The 20,111-nt window shown below is 38.6% G+C and overlaps 1 protein-coding gene across 24 annotated transcripts in view; it reads right to left on the bottom strand.

Annotated features, from left to right (window-relative positions):
- The window catches only part of DST (dystonin), a 312,504-nt gene that overhangs the window by 138,841 nt on the left and 153,552 nt on the right, over nucleotides 1-20,111 (bottom strand). For all 24 annotated transcript variants that reach the window (XM_074581579.1, XM_074581580.1, XM_074581578.1 and 21 more), the window contains 18 exons: nucleotides 14,028-14,140; nucleotides 13,786-13,892; nucleotides 13,106-13,225; nucleotides 12,686-12,781; nucleotides 12,479-12,606; nucleotides 8,847-8,940; nucleotides 8,364-8,518; nucleotides 7,043-7,505; nucleotides 6,827-6,955; nucleotides 6,547-6,624; nucleotides 6,271-6,432; nucleotides 6,058-6,162; nucleotides 4,191-4,286; nucleotides 2,772-2,897; nucleotides 2,218-2,370; nucleotides 1,815-1,969; nucleotides 1,554-1,680; nucleotides 207-390 (listed from right to left, as the gene is read on the bottom strand). In XM_074581579.1, the coding sequence (XP_074437680.1) occupies nucleotides 207-390; nucleotides 1,554-1,680; nucleotides 1,815-1,969; nucleotides 2,218-2,370; nucleotides 2,772-2,897; nucleotides 4,191-4,286; nucleotides 6,058-6,162; nucleotides 6,271-6,432; nucleotides 6,547-6,624; nucleotides 6,827-6,955; nucleotides 7,043-7,505; nucleotides 8,364-8,518; nucleotides 8,847-8,940; nucleotides 12,479-12,606; nucleotides 12,686-12,781; nucleotides 13,106-13,225; nucleotides 13,786-13,892; nucleotides 14,028-14,140 (2,591 nt within the window). The remainder of the gene's footprint in view (nucleotides 1-206; nucleotides 391-1,553; nucleotides 1,681-1,814; nucleotides 1,970-2,217; nucleotides 2,371-2,771; nucleotides 2,898-4,190; nucleotides 4,287-6,057; nucleotides 6,163-6,270; nucleotides 6,433-6,546; nucleotides 6,625-6,826; nucleotides 6,956-7,042; nucleotides 7,506-8,363; nucleotides 8,519-8,846; nucleotides 8,941-12,478; nucleotides 12,607-12,685; nucleotides 12,782-13,105; nucleotides 13,226-13,785; nucleotides 13,893-14,027; nucleotides 14,141-20,111) is intronic.

Genomic DNA, 20,111 nt, shown 5'->3' with positions numbered 1-20,111 from the left:
ATATACAAAGTTACAAAACCTTAGAGCTTCTGTGCAGTGTAATTGTGCACATTGTTAAAATGATGACACTCAACTGTTCAGAAGAACTGGAGCATTAGTAATATCAATATGAAAAAAATACGTAACTCACTAAAGCTTGTAATTCAGAAAGAGAAGTTTTATCACGAACTACAATCATCCTTCTGCTTTTCTCAGCAAAGTTTTACCTCTTTCTGCAGATTTCAGAAGCTCTTGATAGTATTGCTTGCAAACATTAACTTCCCTTTCCAGCTGTGCCGTATCGGAGCTTGTAAAGATTTTGGACTCCTGGCTATCTTCCACGAAATCATCAAAGCGGGACTGCAAATTGCTTAGAACCTGCTGATGTTCACCCGGCAACATCGTCTTTATCTGCAACAGATTATAAACCCAAGGCACGGTCAGCAATGATGCATCACCCACACAGTTCCCTGGAACAATTTTTATCAAAAAGCGATGTCGACCAATTACTAAGATGAAAAAGTCAAAGAATCAAGGTTCTGAAAGCTTGCTGCTCCTCAGCTGGAGCCCACTTGACAGGTATCAACATAACAGCTGACAGCTTAGACTCACAATAAAATCCATTTCCATCTTTAATGCCAGTAATGGGCTGTGTTAAGACAATCCTATATCAGACATCATTTCTCCATCTAACACCACGAAGCAACAAACAGGAAGCCAGTAAAAGTCATAGAAGTAGGGACACTTAAAGAATTATCTTAGATTCCTTCTTTTCAACAGCAACAGTAGGAAATTAGGAGTGAAAACGTCCTTTTGGGTATTCCAAATATTATTGCAACAGCTTGTAGACAGATATATATGTTGTATAATAAACTATCGTATTAAGTAGTGTTATGCTATACATCTAACGTTATGTAACTCAGTGATCTCACACACTGTTACGGCCAGACAGAATAAGTATTTTGATCTATATCACTATTTCATTTCTGATAAATTGATCCTAATTAGCTATTTAACATTTCCAGTTACAGACATGTGTAAGAATGAAAAAATGCGTTACAGAGGAATGAGCGTTCAGCTGCCTTCAGCTTGAAAGACTAACTGTCGCTTCACAGTTGTTCTGTTGTTAGTAAGAAGTTGCAGCCATGAGGAAATAACGGGGGTTTTCATAAAGATTAACCTTAGCCTAATGAAGCAAACGTCCCCAGCTATCTTCAACACAAACGCAGCAATGGAGACTCTCCCAGAACAAAATTCAGATTTAGTCACTGTTCAACCGCTTTCGAGAGATCCTGTCTCCCCGCTGACAACAGGAGACTAGACAGGTTAGCGCAATAAGGCTACAGGTAATTTTCCTTATACAACCTCTCTGCTCCTTCCAAATGCATCTGTGTAAAGGCTATTCAGATCAAGGTAGAACACTGCACAGTGGTAACCAGCGTGGCCCCTGCCAGCTGTTCCCACAAGGAAGATGAGCATTACTGCGAACTGTTGATTATACAGTATTTCTGGGAAGTGTAGCCCGTGACTTTCCAGCAAATGGCTAGGAGGCCCTTGCTAGTCATAGCACATACCGAGGCAACGTTGCCAGCTCGAACAGCTTCAATTTCATTTGTTAGGTAATGCCAGGACACCACACTCTTCATATTTAGATGTGACTCGTGCCAAAGGGCCAGAACATTCTGAAATTGCTGTTCAATCCTGAAAGATAAAAAGATTCCAATTTTAGATCAAAGTAACACATGAAAAGGGAAAAAAAAGTTAGATGTTATTTTAACCCAAACTTCACATAAATTAATTTTAAAAGAAAATGGGTGGTTTTGTTTTGTCCCTACCTGTTGGCTGTATCTATTGCTTCTTTGTTTGGCGGAGGAACTGTAAAGCATACAGATGGAACCATGGCCTCATTACCACTCGGGCTAATGACTTTCCATTTAGCACGATGGGAGTTGTTTGCTAATACACACTCATCATCTTTGTAAATAGTTATCTAGTATTAACAGAAAAGCAGAATAATTTAATGAGCTAAGCATTACAAAATCCTTTTACAAAGCACTTCTGCAAATGGTGTCAATAAGCAGCAGAACAACAAAAACAATGTTCAACACAAGGATTTGCTCTTGTTTACTAGGGTGGAAGAAATTTAGAGCCTAGTGTTCTCCAGGAACATAGTAATTAATGAAACTTTAGTTGAATTCTCACGTCTGTAATTGATTTGAGGAAATTCAAGTTTCTAACCTCGATTTGTCTATAGTCACAGATGGCTTTAATTGGGATGGATGTTTTGAGCATACAGTCAGGGTTCCTTGGCTTCAGCTGAATTATTGCCTTTGCTCTCCCCACAAGGCCTGCTACTGTGCTCTTATACTGCAAGAGTTGTTCTTTTTCTTCCTAAAACAGTTAAGAAAAAACACATCGTAAGAGATGGCCAGAATACAGTGCTGCTTCTTTGATCCTGTTAAGCTTTTCTTTTCCTGACTCATTTTACTGTGTTCCTTAAAAGTAACACATTTTACAAGAACAAAGTTTCTTTCTGAAGTCACTGATTTCCCACAACATCTGATATTGTGAAGACGAAGAAATAAATGAAACTGTATTTTAAGGCTATGAAAAACAGTCATTATACATGGATAAATGCAATTATTGAATTGTAAGTTCTAAAAAACAAATCTTCTTTGTGCATTCCTCCACTCCAAAGGAATAATTTTAACACACCTTTTTTATATCCAACTAAAATCTACACATTTCTTGTTCAATTGTAACTCACATTAATAGGATCCTTGAATTCTTACCATAGACTCTTGAACAAGGTCTTCCAGCCTATGAAGGCTGCTTGATCTATCACAACTGTATTTTCGGTATATGGTATCTTTCAAATTCTTTAAATATTCCATGGCTTCTTTGGCATCACTGAAAAACTAGGATGAGATAAATATCTGGGTTATTTTTAAACAGCTACACTATGAATTTTTCTTGAAGCGCGGTCTTTTTAAAAATAATCTTCTCTAGTAGCTTGAAGTGACCACTGTATCACATAACACTATTCTTGATCTCATGTCTAAATGTACTGTTCAAGAAAGCACAGGTTGTAACATCAGTTATTCTCAGTGCTATTCACATGCAAAATGAATTCAGCAGTTATTGAACTTTAGTTATTACTGTTCCTGATATGGAAACATTTTCTGAAGTGATTCTTGCTTCCCTTGGAATTACGATTACTTTCATATATAAAGAACAGCCAAAGCCAACAAACTGTAGTAAACTAGCTGCATACTTCAGCAAGTGCACCAGAGCAAACATTTTGTGCAGGAGGCGAAGCGAGCTGCCACACCTGGCAGTTCTGCGTGGGCATCTGCAAATCCAAACTAGGGTCCTGGTTAAGCACAAGTGGGAAGGGAAATGTCCTGTGATAATTCTCACTCCATTCTGTCCCTGAAACCTCATTTCTCAAATCCAGAATGCCTATTTCTTCCCCCCACCACTAGGAGCCCAAATTGCTCAACTTTTTCTTCTGCTGTGTCCATTTCCTAACTTTGGGCTCTCACCCTTCTCGGTCTAAATATATCTCATCCCAACATCACCCCCTTCCTCTTCAACCACCCAACCAACCCAGAAGACACTAAGAACTAATCTCTATAATTTAAATATAAAAAAAAGTAGTCTTTTCTTTAAAAAACAAAAAACTTAAATCTTCGATCATCATGCATGTAATTGAGCACTGCATCATTTGCCAAGTATGTAAACGAGCAATAGTCAGAAAGGTGTTTCCTTGGACATGTCTGTTGTCAGGGTGTTCTCTGCTCCATTTATTATCCGTGCTGTACATTCCATTTATATTTGGGTAGTCCTGGAAAAATCACCCAGAATATGTTCTACCTTGGCCCTCATTAACCACCATCCCCTCTACATCATCCACAAAAGCTGTATTGCCAGCAGTTGTGTATGACAAGGAGAGAACATGGCTTCATTCTCAGAGTCTCTACTTGCAGCTGCAGCACTATAAAAAACGTTAGGCCAGGTCTTCATCTGCTGTGAACGGATACAACTGTAGTGAAGGCAATGCAGGTGTGGTAACACTGTGGGAGTGTGGCTCATCACCTAATGACTGCACATGACACATGTCAATTCTACAACTACTGAGAGATAGCAATGAACACTTTCAGTGGAAGTTCTTTACTACGGTCCTAACTTAAAACATGTCACATTCTCACCTCAAAATATGCAGCATTTTCTCTCAAATGTTGTTCAACACAGTGACAGAGCTGAAGAATCCAGCTCCATTGTGTCTGCATTGCAGCTCTGTAGGCCTTTAAAGGAGACAAATTTTACAAAAGGAAATAAAAATTAAAACATGCACACGCTTTCAGAATTTAGGACTCATAAAAGTAATGTAGGAAACAGAAGCATTTAAACCCAACCTCCTCACCCAGGAAAAGCAAGCTGCAGCAAGGAAAGTACAATTAGACATGAGAAAAGTCCTACCGCTAAAGCATAGTCAAACATCAGAAAACTCTCCCAGAGCAGCTGTAAAATCACCACAGTCTCAGGCAAGCTCAGAATTCAGCCAAACAAAGCCCTGACACTGCTTTAAGCAGGGGCTGAACTACATCTCCTGAGGCTCCCCCAGTCTAAGCTAGTCTATGATTCTGTGCCTCTATTTACTCATGCAAAACACCCAGATTCTTCCTTGGATACAAATCAGATATTAAAGTAACAATGAATGTACAATTAAAACAATTAATCAGGACTTGCTGCAATGTATAATTTTGTGTAACAGTTGCACAAGAATTTAAAAAACGTAACCCTACTCCAATGAGGCCTCCTATAGTGTCTGTCTGGTGCTGCCACTAGAGATGCACTGCACGAGTGGTCACCAGCAGAGGGTACTCTTGACTTTGTGAAATCAGGCAAAAGTCTCAATTTTTCAATTCTGTATGATTATCAGGGAATTCAAAAGAGCTTTTCCATTGGCTTAAATGAATTTCAAACTGATGCATTAATGCATGGATTCTTCTGTAGAAAAGGCATACAGTTCTTTTTTATTTTTGTTTTAAATGTCTCAATATAGCATCATTGCAGACATCATAAACTGCACAGTAATCTTCACTCTAATGGCCTGGTTTCATAATGTGTATCTTTAATATATTCATATCTTAATTATATTACACTGATAAGAACCCATTAGAAAAGCATATACTTTTATTATAATAGAATTCCCCACATTACATAAGAAGTCATTTATTATTTAAAGTAAATGTTATGAGAAGGAAGAAAGGGAGGAGTTTTCTTCAGGTTTCCAATTTATGCAGATATAAACTCACTGAGCTGAAGAACCATAAAAATCCATCCTCTCTGTTTTTTCATTCTTATATAACAAAACAGTTTTTTATTGTTTCCATTTTTACCACCCACTGTCTGTATTTGCTCTTTTCTTGAAGATCTACAGGAAAGAACGTCTTGCATTCTCCTTTGAAAACTTGTTATGACCCTACAACAGCTACAATAAATTTTCTGTGAACCGTTTACCTATAATACAGAGCTTGATTCAAGCCTGGTAAATCACATCACCTGGTCAGATTTTTAACATCCGAACAAGTTTCACAATTCACTAACAAGTTATGAAACCAAGCCTAAACCATAATAGGAACCTGTACGTATAGCAAGTGACTAGAAAAGCTCTACTGAAACCTCTTTCAACCCAACAGGAGAGAAAGCACCTAAGGACTGCTCTGTGCCCTCGGTTTGCCAATGCAATTTATATCAATAACTCTAGAAGCTGTGTGCATGACCAGAAACGTCTGTACGGACCAACTCTGGAAGTTTTAATTTTAGACTTTAGGGGGATTTTATCTAAGCAATCACAGATGTAATTCTAACTTTACAGAAGTGTTTTTGCTTTTTGGAAACTGGAAGTCAGACACAACAGAGACACCAAAGAGGGGAAAAAAGGGCCTATTGTTCACAGTCTTGTTGTTTAATTTCCTATGAGTTAGCACTCTCCTTCTTTTCCCCAAAAATCTAAGGTCTATTAAATCACAAAGCTATTTTCTTGTTTGCATGCTGGTTTTACTAACTTACCTCAATGGTTAGCCTGGCTGGGTGATTTTCAAGAAGCAATTGCTCAGCTATTTCTTGTACTGATTTAATAACTTCTTCTTTTTGATCAAGTTCTCTCATTAATTCCTTTTTTCCAGATTAAAAAAAAAAAAAGAAAAAGGAAAGTTTCAGAAATCTCTTAAATTCTTAAAGATGATATAATTATTCCCTCTGGATTATACTAGCAATACATACTGCATGGTATTCCTTTTTTCTTGTTATATTGGGGTTTCTTTCACTCCAGTCATATGCAACCTCTTCCTCTTCTTTTTCGTTCAGCCATATCAGCTCTCTAGTAGCACGAGACACAAAATTGTGAAGAGTATCTAGATGCCTTTCCTGATTTCTCGATGTGTTCTTTATTAAAAAGAAAAAAAAAAAGATTTACAAAAGTCAGAATTTAAAGCTCATCCCTTATCAAAGACGTTGTACACTGAAAAACTGAACATCGAAGCTGTATGACTAACTTACCAAGAGTTTTGAATACTGACTCTCCAGTCTGTGCAATTTTTCTGTGTAACTGAGTTTAAGCGGGGCAGTCATTTGGATCTGTATTTGGTACACGAGGTCAAAAGACAACAAAAAGGTTAGATACGTTAAACCATTAGATTTCCTGATTTCATGCTATGTCATCTAGAGATCAGAAGTAAAGTAAGACTGTAAAACCTAAACACAGTTCTGAAATTCAACATTAGTCTATGGGTCACCCAGTAAGAAAGTAACCAAAGAAATAAAGAATATGGTGCTGTACCTCACTGATTTTAGCTTCTTTAAGGCTGGATTCAAATTCCTCAATAGCTTTGTGGACATTTTTGTGATTTTCTAAATGGCTTTCAACACTTGGTAAATCTGAACCCCATTCTGCTCGATCAAGTTGCACCTTACAAACAAGAAGGAAAAATTAGGCATGATCTACAAGCAGTAAATGTAGTAATTAAAAGCAGACTGTTTCCGACAAGATTGCTACCTGCATTTCTTCCACCCAGCTCAATAGGTCCTGGACAAATTTCATGTTCACCTCTTCTTCTGTTAAATTCTGATCCACAAAAGCTGATTTCATAAGAGGTTTTCTGATTTGCATCAGTTTGAGTGTTTGCAGAGTCCCACTGTCTACTCCTGTCACATAGCTTTGAACTAACCGTGGTGGGATGCCTGGTGTGTAAGCGGGAGTGATGGTTGGTGTCAGTCTGGAAGTAAGACCTGATGAAAGGCCAGATGTTAAGCTGGAAGAAGTCAAAGAAGGTGTTAAACCCTGGGTCATTGCAGCATTTAATTCAGGGGTTAAGTTTGTTGTAAATCCTGAGTTTAAGCTTTCGGTTATTCCTGATATCATCAGCTTTGTCTGCTCTGTTGTCAGTGTGTGTCCCTTGTTGTATACGGAAGAACATTCGGTCCGTATGGCTATCAGTTCGTCACGAAGTTTTGCAACTCTATTAAAACAAAAGAAAATAAATAAGTAAATAGAATAATTTCAATGAATGCTTATGATTAAGGTTTATTATGCTGAACTGAATAGCGATATGAAATCACATGATCTCTTACACTTCAGTTGTACGTAAATATTAATAAACAAGCATTTGTATCAGAAAGTATAGGGTATGTCACCTTATACTTCTATAAATACAGATAACAGATGCAGAAATTAAGCAATGACCAGAAAATCAGCATGGTATGGGCACTAGCATGCACCATACACAATTCCAGGGAACAATCAGCAAAGCAGAAATCTACAAGATACTACACGTTGCAGTAGATCAAACACTTGCAGTTCACTGCCAAGGAGTTGTTTTGTGCTTGATCTCACCCAGTCCAAGATAAATCCTGAAAAACTTTGGGGCCATTTCTTCATGAAATTGTATTATGCTGTTTAAATGCATCTTTCTGCTAAGACTGTACACACTGCCACATATAAGCTAATGTTACCCCACTTACTACCTGTTGAGACATCCACGGCTATCACCAGAAATCTTGCCTCCATTTTTAAAATCAAAGTTAGTGAATTGTAAAAGCATTTTAGGTGCAATAAAACAAGCTAACATCTTTACACTCGGATATCTAGTAAACATTAAACATTTAAGTCATGTTCTACTGAATTACTCAATTTCACAAATGAGTACAAACAGCTCCTCCTGTCTTCAACAATGTTTGCTGTTGAATACCTGATAATCTTTATTTGGGTGCCCAGGGACAAATTGAGAAGTGTATCCATAAAGATTTGAAAATGTTGTCCATAATGGGTATCCATATTTGGGACATTTATTTATTCATATAAATACACTGTAAAGTACCTTTGCACAAGCTGGTCTGCCTGATAGTATTTTCCATCAATAAGAATTTGGGCATCAATCACTTGCTGGCGGAGAAGGTTCTCAGATTCAAGAAGATAGCCAGCTAACTCCGCTTCATGTTGGAACTGGAGCCCTGACTCTAATCGCTTGGTGTCCTGAGTAAATAAGAGAAAGCCATTAAGCCCTGCAGCTAAATCAAAGAGAAATGAGCTGTAAGAAATCCTAAGATTTTGTAAAAACTTCTTCTCATCTTGAAATAATTGTGAAGCATTTTATCTAACTAGCGACAAAAATCTAACAGAACTCACTCTAGGCAATTTTTGGTGTTTTCTTGAAGCAATGCTAAATTACAAACAACAGTACAATGAAAATAAAAGTAGGAGCTATTAAGTATGCTATAAAAATTCCTAAAGATTTTATTTTTTTAAAGTAGCCATTCCACTGCAGTAAGTTAATGAACACAGACAAAACCAACTGACTTACAGCTTGCAGAGCATTCCGGGCAAGTATTAGTTTGTCTTCACAGCTTCGGCTGTCCCGCTGAATTCTGTTTGCAATTTGCTGCAGCATTTCCAACCTAGGTGATGCCAGAGTATTTCAGAAGAAAAAGTAAGTATTAACATTATTTATATTTACTAGACATGTTGCATGACTTTAAAAAAAACAAACAAACAAACAAACAGCATCTAACACAAAGCACAAATACATACGCCAAATTACCTGTTTCCTTCTAAAGTACCATTACCAAAGCTTATACAAGATTTAATCAGTGTAGGACCACAATTAACAGAAAGGAAATTCTCATTAGAATCAACGCTGGTTCGAGCACTAGTACTGTTGCTGAACAGTGAATCACTGCTATGATAGCTATAACTACTGCTATTCATTTTTACATCCAGAGCACGGTCCTCCTGGCTGTTTACATTTGCTGAAAAATAAAAAGATACAAGTCCTAAGAAATGCACAGCTTCTAGGGATGAAATTTCACTACTGGCTTTTAAAACACCTAGCACTCCTCCTTTAAATAGGCTTCAGTAATGCATATTCAAAACCCAGCAATTAATATTCTGCCAGCTCTTCAAAGGATTTTACCTGAGGCTATGTACGCTACCTTGCTTTTGGCTTCCCTACCTTGCATTAAAGCTTTGCAAGTACAGACTAGGCAGCAACATTAGGGCGTCTCTAAGAAACAGACGCGCCCAATATTTTATTTAAGTGTCACTAAATGTCTATAAGCCAAATAAGAACTTAAAGAAGTCTTTGCAGTGTTTCTCAGACTCTTCAATGAAAAGTTGCAAAAAAGTAGTGAAGTGACAACTCCACGCTCCACAGTACGGTACAAAACGTCTCCACGTTGGGCTGACTACTTTTCCTTCACATGGAACTGCACAATAAAACTGGGGGAATATCATGGTTAATCAGCTCACAACAATTTAATTTGAGACACCTGTACACCATCTAACCCACCATCATCACTCCACTGTCCAAATATGCATATTTACTAACTGCCCTACCCTACTAATCTGTCCTTCTGCAAATTTCCCTCCAACTTCTTCCACGTGCAGAGCTAATTGCTTCTTGCTGTTTTGACCACAAAACAAGTCAGAAAAATCTGACCACTGCCCTTAAGTTTAGGCTTTAACTCAGAATTTGGGCTAGGGGTAATTTTTTCAGTATTTCACCCCCTGCTTTTAAGATCTCCTGAAAGCCACACCCACACCCTAAGTGGACTGTGCTTATGCAGAAGAGCACAGCAAAGGCATAGACACACCCCTGCAGTAATGCCAAACTCTGCTAGGTTTGCAAACCAGAGCTCAGTTTGTCATTTTCCTCGCTGACATCATATTAATTTTGAACCCATACACCATCTGGCCACACTTGGGCTATCTGTGTTGGTCCTTTCAGATGCATCCACCAGGCTTGCAGGCAAAGTTTTAGTACTTGCCAAATTTCAGTATAAGCTGAGGTCACATTTTTGTCACAACCAAATCCCACCCCAGGAGCCATATCAGCAACTCATGTTGGCGAGGTGCACTAGTAACCAATACAGCAAAGACGGATCAAGTTCTTGTGTCCAGATCAACTAAAAATTTTAACTTGATCAACTTTTCTTTCTCATTTTACAATGACCACCACACACAGTGACCATCACCATAGGACCTGGTATAGGAGTTGGACAGCCAGCTTAACATAAGCCAGCAGTGTGCCCAGGTGGCCAAGGCGGCCAACAGCATTCTGGCTTGTATCAGGAACAGCGTGGCCAGCAGGAGCAGGGAAGCGATGGTGCCCCTGTACTCGGCACTGGTGAGGCCTCACCTCGAGTCCTGTGTTCAGTTCTGGGCCCCCCTGTACAAGAGGGACATTGAAGTGCTGGAGCGTGTCCAGAGGAGAGCTGCCAGGCTGGTGAGGGGTCTGGAGACCAGGTCATATGAGGAGAGGCCGAGGGAGCTGGGCATGTTTAGCCTGGAGAAGAGGAGGCTGAGGGGAGACCTCATTGCCCTCTACAACTACCTGAAAGGAGGTTGGAGAGAGGTGGGTGTTGGCCTCTTCTCCCAGGTGAATAAGGACAGGACCAGAGGAAATGGTCTGAAGCTGCGGCAGGGGAGGTTTAGATTAGATATTAGGAAGAATTCCTTTACTGAAAGAGTGGTCAGGCACTGGAACAGCCTGCCCAGGGAGGTGGTTGAGTCACCATCCCTAGAGATATTTAAGAAATGTCGAGATGTGGCACTTCAGGGCATGCTCTAGTGGCAGAGATTGTAGGTTGTTTGGTTGGACTCGATGATCTCAAAGGTCCTTTCCAACCACGAAGATTCTATGATTCTATGACTTGTCACTTTAAGTGTGTTTACCAGTCCTGAAGGTGTTTATGTTTACATTTGTTTATCTATGCTCAGTCCATCTGAATTTAAAAAGAAATAAACTAATGTCATTTATACACATTCTCAACACAGATAACCCAGCTTTCTGCAAATACGAATTCGCTTTTTGGCAAAGGCAGGCACTAATTTTGCTTTTGGCAGGTCAGGACAGATTAACCTACAAGATTTAGCAGGCTGTGTTTCTTCCACTGCTTTCCAGTGTTCTGCTCTGCATGGTGGGGACAACTTTCTATTCTTCTATAGGAACTTCTTTCCCAGCAGGATGCTGGGAAGTGACACCTCCCATTGAATCTGCTATTTCTGTCATGCTCTTTTGTAAGCATGACGCGTATTTAATCGACTCTGACTGTCTTTGAGATCTTCTCTTGCTAAAATCTCTCTTTCTGAGGACTTCCTACACAATGATCTGTATTCTTCACACCTAATTTCAGAACTTAGACCAGAGAGAATGATCACCCTATTGTCACCAGAAAGTCAGTGCCAGAATTCTCTAGAAAGTGATTCAGATCTTAGGTGTCTCCTTTGGATGTTTAAAGTTAAGCAGAATGAATCCAGACCCAGGTGTCTATATCTACCTCCAGGTAAGTATAGAAGAATAATTTGAGTTAAATGAAAGGGGTTTTTTAATTAATGAACGTATAGCAACTGTGTCTGCCACAACTCAAAAGAGGTACCATTAAAAAGCAGAAATGCTCAAAGACTGCATCAAGACTTTAAATGTGCTCAGTATGTTATTAGTGATATACAAAATAGTGTCACGCATTCTGCTACCATGGAAGACTACTATGTGCTTTGCATGTCTAAATGCTTTCTGCGCTCTTGAGTACAACCAACTTTTAAACAACCTCAGAACAGGACGTCAGCCCACAATGCTGTGCACCAAGTGAAATATACGTTGCTTATATGAAATCAAGTCCAAACGAGACAGTGAAATGATATGAACCTAGCTCTCTAACTGTACAAAGAAGGTGGTTATATTTGTGTTTAAGTGCTTTGATGATCTGAGGCACAGATAATATTCATTATGACCTCCTGAGACCATCGAAGTTATGTCCATCTGGACCTGCTTCTATGAAATAGGTAAAGAACTTCAGGCCTTGAACAGAGGCAAAATTACTTGGTCTAGAAAAATAATGTGGATGTTATCACGGAGGAAGACATTTACAATTTTCAATATGGCTTAAAACAACAGCAAATATATTAACCAAGCGAGTCAAACATTCACTAGTGTACCTCTCCACTTCAGGTCGAAGGGTCTTCTCTCTTTCCAGCATGGCAACAATAAGCTTTCCCCATTCTTTTTCTATATCATTTGGATGATAGCCTTGAGGAAGTTTGATGCGTCCAAATTCTATCCAGACCTTAACAATTCATACATATTTGTTATTTTAAGGCACAGAAAGGGAACTTCTATACGTTTCAATGCATGTTAAAACTTACCTCTAGCAGTTTATATAGACGTTTAATTTTTGATTTATCTGTCTCCTTTGGTGGAATTTCTGTTTCTTTAAACTGTAAATATTGATTATAAAGTGCCTACGGAAACATAAAAACCATCATCAACTTTTATTCACAGTGAATATAACCTTACTTCGTAAGAATACAATTCTTTGTAAGTTTACGTTCTTATACTGTTCTACTTGAGTTCTACAAAAAATGATCAGTGACAAGTTAAATATTTGCTTTTGATTGTTCCTACGTTAGTAATGTATTTATTGTACTTTGAAAAGGTTACGGAGTAGTACTATTCTACAGTTGATTTGATTGTATAAATCAACAAGCACTTCATCTGTTCAAGCACGCTTTGAGTCAGTAAGAAAAGTGTCATTCCAACAAGGAGTCTAAGACACCACACCTCACCTTCAATTCCACAGGATTGTTGGGAAATGTTCTGTCAGACATTATTGTGACATGGTGTCTGATCCACTGCATGAGGTAGTTCACCATATTCTGATATTCAACCCATTTGACTTCAACATCCTATGAAAGCACAACCCAGATTACAGATCAGAAAAAATCATATGAAAGCTCATTTTCGCCTTATCTTTGAAGTCCAAGGGTCTTCACACACATAGAAAAGAGATTTCTAAACCCTGCAATTATGAAACAGTATTTACTTGCTCAGTACAGCTCACTTAAAGCTTCCAAATATATGATTTCACTCTCTAGTTTTGGTCCCAAATAATTCCACAGAAAACAAAATTTTCAAGTTTAATAAACTTCAAATTTATAAGAATTAGAGAGGCAAAATTTATAGGTCCATGACTGGAATGTAAGAACTTCAACTCTTATCTTTCTCCAACTTCAGATAACCTACTTTCAGTTAAGCTCTTTGCACAAACATTTTCATGTCCAGAACACAAAATAGCTGCTAAGCCTGTAAAATCTCCACCTAGAAAATCACGTCAAAGAGAAGGGTGACAATAGTCTTATGGAAGATCCATCTAACATTCTGGAGCCGAAATCAAGAATCGTATTACGAAATCAAGAATTGTATTAATGAAACTTGCACACCACACAAGTATTTTTCTCCTACTTACATTTGCACCGATGCCTTCACCACCTTCTGGTACTTTGGGAAATGCATCATAAAGTGATGACACATAAGTTATTACTGACTTCTCATCAGGTGAGGGAACATCAACATCTAAAAGAGCAAGATGAAGCAGCGTTTTATCATGCAGTTGTAAGAATGCCCAAAAATATGCTACAACCTGCAGGCAGATTAGATTTTGTTTTAATGTTAGGGTTTTTGCAACAAAGCCCTTTGCAGCTATCTTACCTTCAGGATCCAGAAGTCTGGCAACACCAAGTTTTTCTGCTACAAAAAAAGCATGTTCTAAATTTGCAAGGTTGCTTTGAACAGCAACGGTATTCATGTCTATCAGGTCCGGCCTGTCAAATAAAAACAGTAACACTCGATTACAACTCTTTACCAGTTCTAAATCACTGCTTATTAGTAAATCAAACCAAGAGCATGGATGGATACAGCAACAAAGTTTGCATTAAAAAAGGATTTCATTAAATCATGTGAACCGGCTGAGGTCAGTCCTAAGTGATAAATACAAGCAGCAGGTAACTACAACAGTGTCAGTTCTTTATCTACAAGCTAAAGTTTCTAGCCATCCCTTATATATAACACTCTCTGTTTCCTTATGCATATTTACTCATGTGCATTGCCATTGTATTATCATGCCTTGTCCCTTCCACTGCCCTTGAGGAGGTTAAACTCACTTTCCTCTTAGGACTCATGTACATGAGGAACTTCATTTCCACTACCTTTACAAGCTTTTAGTCATTCTGCCTCAAACTCTTCAGCACATGTCAAAACCCATACAGAAACAAGTTCAGTCACAAAACCATCTCTTTAACCTGTAAGACAAGTATTCTTACTGGGCTTTAAAGGAGTCTTGTTCAAACTGCATTGAAGCCCTGTTTTCAGATAAACATTGCTGTTGGTTGTCCTGTAGAAAACACTCAAGCCTTTACACCTTCATCCTGCTACACTCCATTGCCAGCCACAACACCCTTGTGTTAACGGAATATCTGTCTTAAGCCAATCTTACCTATAAACATTTTCAAGGCCCATGAGTATTATCCTGTACCAACATCACTACTTTAATGTTTTAAATTAATGTAAAACTTCAAAATTAATATTGTCCTTGAGGTTTGCTATGCGGTGCTTGGCTTTTAGATCTTGCAGTTCTCAGAGCAGAATGTGTTACTGTCTGCCTCCTTCACCACCGAGAATCCTCTTAGCCATAGCGACTAAAAGGAAGAAGGGATTTTCAAAGATGATGAGCAAAAACTCAACCCACTGAAGCCGCAAAGAGTCACAAGGCTCTGAAACCTTTGCCACTGAAATCCTATGCTACTGGAAACCAGACCCACACTGAAAAGAAACTAAAACAAAACCCCAAAAGACAAAAATATGACATAAGTTTTAGTGAACAATTCAGTCCTTAAATTTTCTCATTTTTGTTTCTAGAGAAACTATTTTCTGAGTTTTACCTAGCAGAAGTCTTAAGTAATTGCAACAGAGAGAAATAAAACTGTTAAATATCATTGTTGAAAACGAATGGTAACATTTCATTTGGCAACACTCCAAACTCCCTTCATCAGAAAATGGTATTAACTTTGGGAAAGTCAATACAAGCTTGTCTTTGAATTAACTACAAGGTGCTGTAAATAAAAATTTATTTCTTTTCAGCCATTTAGAATCACTGGTTTCCTCGTGCTCTTTAGAAGACAAGCCTACAAGACAGATAATAATACTGCACCTATTATTTCTTGAAAGAAAATTTAATTAATAATAAAACTCAAGTGGTGTGAAAAGAAACATAATCCTCCTAAACCAGCGGGACTTTCCACTTCCAATATGCTTAGTGGGAGCACGATGAAGCTCATGCCATTCTTCTCTGCATTTCAGTGCAATGAAAACAATGCAACGAAACCAATATCATCCGTTGCTCTTAGCAGCACACAAAATCCGTGAAAAATAAAAGACAATACTAGAAAAGGAAACAGAGCACTCCAGTCTCCTATTTCAGACACAATAATGGAGACAGTATGAGTAATAAAGATGGCTTTCACAGCACAGTTTTGACAAGAGAAGCACGTTTCTGTAAGAGTACACTGTTTGTTTCGTTATTTTTTTTCACCTGCCTTTAAGTTTGTTTCACACTTGTTAAAAATGGCTCAAGAATCACTTAGGCTGCCTGTTCGATTGCCAGCTCTCAGAACAAGAAAGGGCAAGTTCTCATAAAAGCCTTCACTATTCCCAGAAAATGAGCTGCAAGCTGCAGAGACACTGACATGATAATCTCCTCAGAATAAAGCTTTCATTTAGATGAAGAAGAGGTGAGGTTTTTCACACCAAGATACAGGTAAAAATCAGTTAAAAAAATGCTGCTGTTGTGCAATACATCATTTTACATCAGTGCTGTGGCTTCAACCCCCAGCTGAAGAGCCCACTTGATGAGATCCCTCCCCCACTTTTAAACGTCATTTCCCATCCCTGCGACTCCTACCAGCATAGGCTTATTCCAGTTCCCCTTTAAGAACAAGGGAAATTTGCAACGAATACTGCTGGTTTCAGTTAATTATATACTTAACACATAGCATACCGACCTAGATTACCTGGTCTATATTCATCTGAAGTCTTGATCATCCAGAAGATACTACAGAAGACAGCATTTGTCTCTGTCTTGATAGTGCTTGCCTTGGGTATTTTGAAGCAGACAGAAGGCTCAACAGCAGCGTGAGAACAAGCCCACTGATGGCTTCGAAAAGGGAAAAGGCGGGTATTCTGACTCGAATGCAAAAGCACCTGGTACTGGCCATGGGAAGTGCACACTGCTGGGGGCTTGGGGCCTCCACCCTCCACAGGTCACCCTTTCCCCTGCCCAAATGGTAGAGGGATATGTTGCAAAGCCACAGAAAAAGGCGCTTACCTCCCACAGCTCAGTAAAAGACTTTTCTTAACCCCAGAAAAATGCATCCAAAAAACATGGCTCACGAAATCACTAACTGCTGCATTGTTCTACTTTTGTTTAAGAGTGTTTTCTCACAATTTCAAATAAAAATAAAAGTCGCTTTTATCTGCTGCAAGTTTACAGAGATACCTGCCCACTAACTGGGTACCTGGGAATTTGCATTTGAGCATGCGCACACAGATTTCAGTGCTGTGACTGATCACTGGCCACCATCCTTCTCTGAAGAATCAAGGGGATCTGGTATAACCAAGCACAGATTGTGCACTGCGAGTGTTGTGGGGCTGTGTTATAGAGGCTCACAAATATTTTCCAATATCTTTAGTATTTCATTTCACCTTTCAATTCTGAAATACTACTAACTGCTTAAACGGCAGTTGTGATGAGCATCCTTCTAATACGTATTTATTTAACTAATTGAAGCATGCACTAAATTTAAAAGCATCATCCATCATGGCAAACATCTTCATTTTTAAGACTAAAGAGAAAATACACAAGTTTTGTAGAAGTTATTTGTCATGTATTATAAATATATTTTATATCAATTTGCATAGCACTATTAAGTGGTTTTATACATAGTGAAGAACAAATTAAATTAAGTGCACTTTAAGTAAACGACGATGACTCTACCTTCTGTCATAATATCGTGAATCATCTTAAGGCAGATTTTTCAGCGGGCTGGGCCCTTGCCATCAAAACACACACATAAACATCCCAAACACCAGCCGAGTTGGAACATTCCATGCAAAGGAGATGCTTTTGCTGCAGCCGCACCTAAGTCAAGGGGTTTGGCTTCTACGTTGTGAGTCATTAATCATTTCATTTATAAAAAGATTGGTGCCTGCCATTGAGATCTTAGTGTAGGTGTTAGAAATTAGACCCAATTTGTATTAGAAGTAAGGAAAAAAAAGGTGTGATTAATACCACTTCAATTAGGAAGCTGACAAAATTAGGATCAATTCAAGAAAACAAATACCTAGCACCACAAAGAGAAGCAAGTGAACCGTGTCTGCAGAACAGCATAAAGAAATGAAGTTACACGGATCAAATGCTAGCTTTATACTCTGCAAAGACTCCATGAAATCAAAGAGTTGTGCATAATAAATAAGGTTAGGCACACGTAGATTTTCCCATAGCCAGAACCTAACACCTAGTAAAACAGTTCAAGATCCAAACTAGCAGCTATAATATCTGCTGTTAAAACAAAATGTTAGATTTGAAGGGAATTTAATATTTCAAAGTGGAAAAAGATATTTAACTGAACTTTTATTTTCCCAGGCAATGATGAAGAAACCACATCCTTCTCTTCACTGTTCCTGGATGACAGTTGCCCACGTTACAGCAATGTTTAACTTTATTAAGACATACATACATCAGAGTAACACTCCACATGAAAACACTATGAATGAGTTTAGGAGGCTAACTGACAAGCCTGAAGTTATTTACATGACCCATCTAAGCTGCTTAATCTGCACAGCTCTGTTTCAGTCAAAACACTGGACGCTGCCTGAGTAATACCTGATATTAAAAGGATATTTCTTTCTTGGCTTATATTGAGCAGAAATATTAATACAGTGAGTTTCAAGCAAAACTCTCAGTCAAAATATGACTGAAGATGCAGAGTAAAGCGTACACGTCCCTATAGTCCAGTTAGCTTTTCCACTGCTGTTATTAGAAAATGCCTATAAAAATTGAACAAATTCTTTGCTTTATTGTTCACAGACAATTGAAAAGGACGGGTGCCAGAAAGACCCATCCATTTTTCAGGGATGAGAGGACTACTGAAACAAATTAAAGACCATGCCAGAATACATAATCATAAAATACTTTTTAAAAAAAGGCAAGAATAGAGAGACTGAAAGAAATCAGAAGACAGAAAATGACCACATAAACCAAAAATTTTAGCTCTATCTTTTACAACATTAATCTCCTGTTACTTTCTCAGGAACTCTACAAATGAGATGATGAAGCAAAATCAATTTATTATTTAACTTACTATACGCTAACACCTACCGTTTAACCTATCCCTTAACAGAGTTTCAAAGACACTAAAAAATATTTACACCAGTTTATAAGCAGAGTCAATGTTTGGGAACTTATTTAAGAATTTGTCTCCACGTCAGGTACAAAAATAAATCTTGTTCAAAACAGCTTGCCAAAGAGCCTGCTTTGGAAAGACTGAGGCATCGACACAATGGGAATGACTCCTGGACTTCAACTAACACGTACTGTCCTTGTGGGCATTTCTATTGATGCTCAGTGCTTGCGGACACGGTGCTCTATACAGTGTCATGATCATGAGATCTAGTTATTGGGTTGGAAGTACCCTTTGCTAATGCATATGCCTACCACGATTATTTTCCTGATCTTTTCTCCACTGTCACACGAGAGCTTCAATATAAAGGATGCCATGTCTTAGAGAAAATAGGGCCATATAGGACTAGCTGGGTTCAGTAACCCCGTTTCAGAGAACTTGGAAACCGAAGTTTCAGGGAGCAGAGTAATTCAGGTTTTCTTCCACATAGCCTGATCACTTACAGAGGAGGAAAAGGAGCATTTCTGCTCAAAAATGGCAAGCAGGTATGACTTCGTGGCATTAAGGAGGAACAGATCTCCTCCATCATTAGAATCAAAGACCACTATGGAGGCACACAGCACAAGGTTCTGCAGCATGCTCCTTGGTGTCAAAACCCTCATGCTGAGGAGAGGACGTAGAATACTGACTCCTGAATCAACGCTATCTTCCACTATACCCTAGGCTACCCTCCTTTCAGAACATCTGGATTCCTTACAAAACGTGGGTTCGTCTCAGAAGGATCTATGGACAACAATCACACACGAGGAGGTTGTCTAGCTTCATTGAGTTTCTTGCTCTATGTTGGGAAAGAACCCTTCAGTCTCAGACTTCAGTACAGAAATGTGAGCACTAACTTCCATTTGCAACTGGCAAAAGTAAGTTTTGAACCAGATGTCCAGATGTGTCTAAACCAGGTGATCTTTTTTGCCTGAAGCTCCTTAGCACTGGTCCTTGCGCTCATGGGTCTGCTAGATGGATAGTTTTGCACACTACTCACAAACATTTGAGTAGAAAAGCTAGAAAATTAAACATTAAAGATACATCATGGTTGTAAATGTGATGGAATATCTAAACAAAGAAGAAATGGCTGCAGCTGTCCTTCAGAGGAAACAGTCAGTCAAAGGACAGGCAGGACTTTTCATCTATAGTTACAACACTACTAAGTGGAATTGCCCAGAAAAGGAGGCTTGCGTGGAATAATGTGCAGCCAGGTCTAACCATCAGTAATCAGCCTCGAGCATTCACAGGATATATGAGAGCCTCCAGCTGTTTTTATATATCCCCCAGATCACAAGGT

Source organism: Larus michahellis, chromosome 3 (assembly GCF_964199755.1).
Source record: "Larus michahellis chromosome 3, bLarMic1.1, whole genome shotgun sequence".
Taxonomy (NCBI): Eukaryota; Metazoa; Chordata; class Aves; order Charadriiformes; family Laridae; genus Larus; species Larus michahellis.
This window is presented reverse-complemented; position numbering and strand designations above follow the sequence as displayed.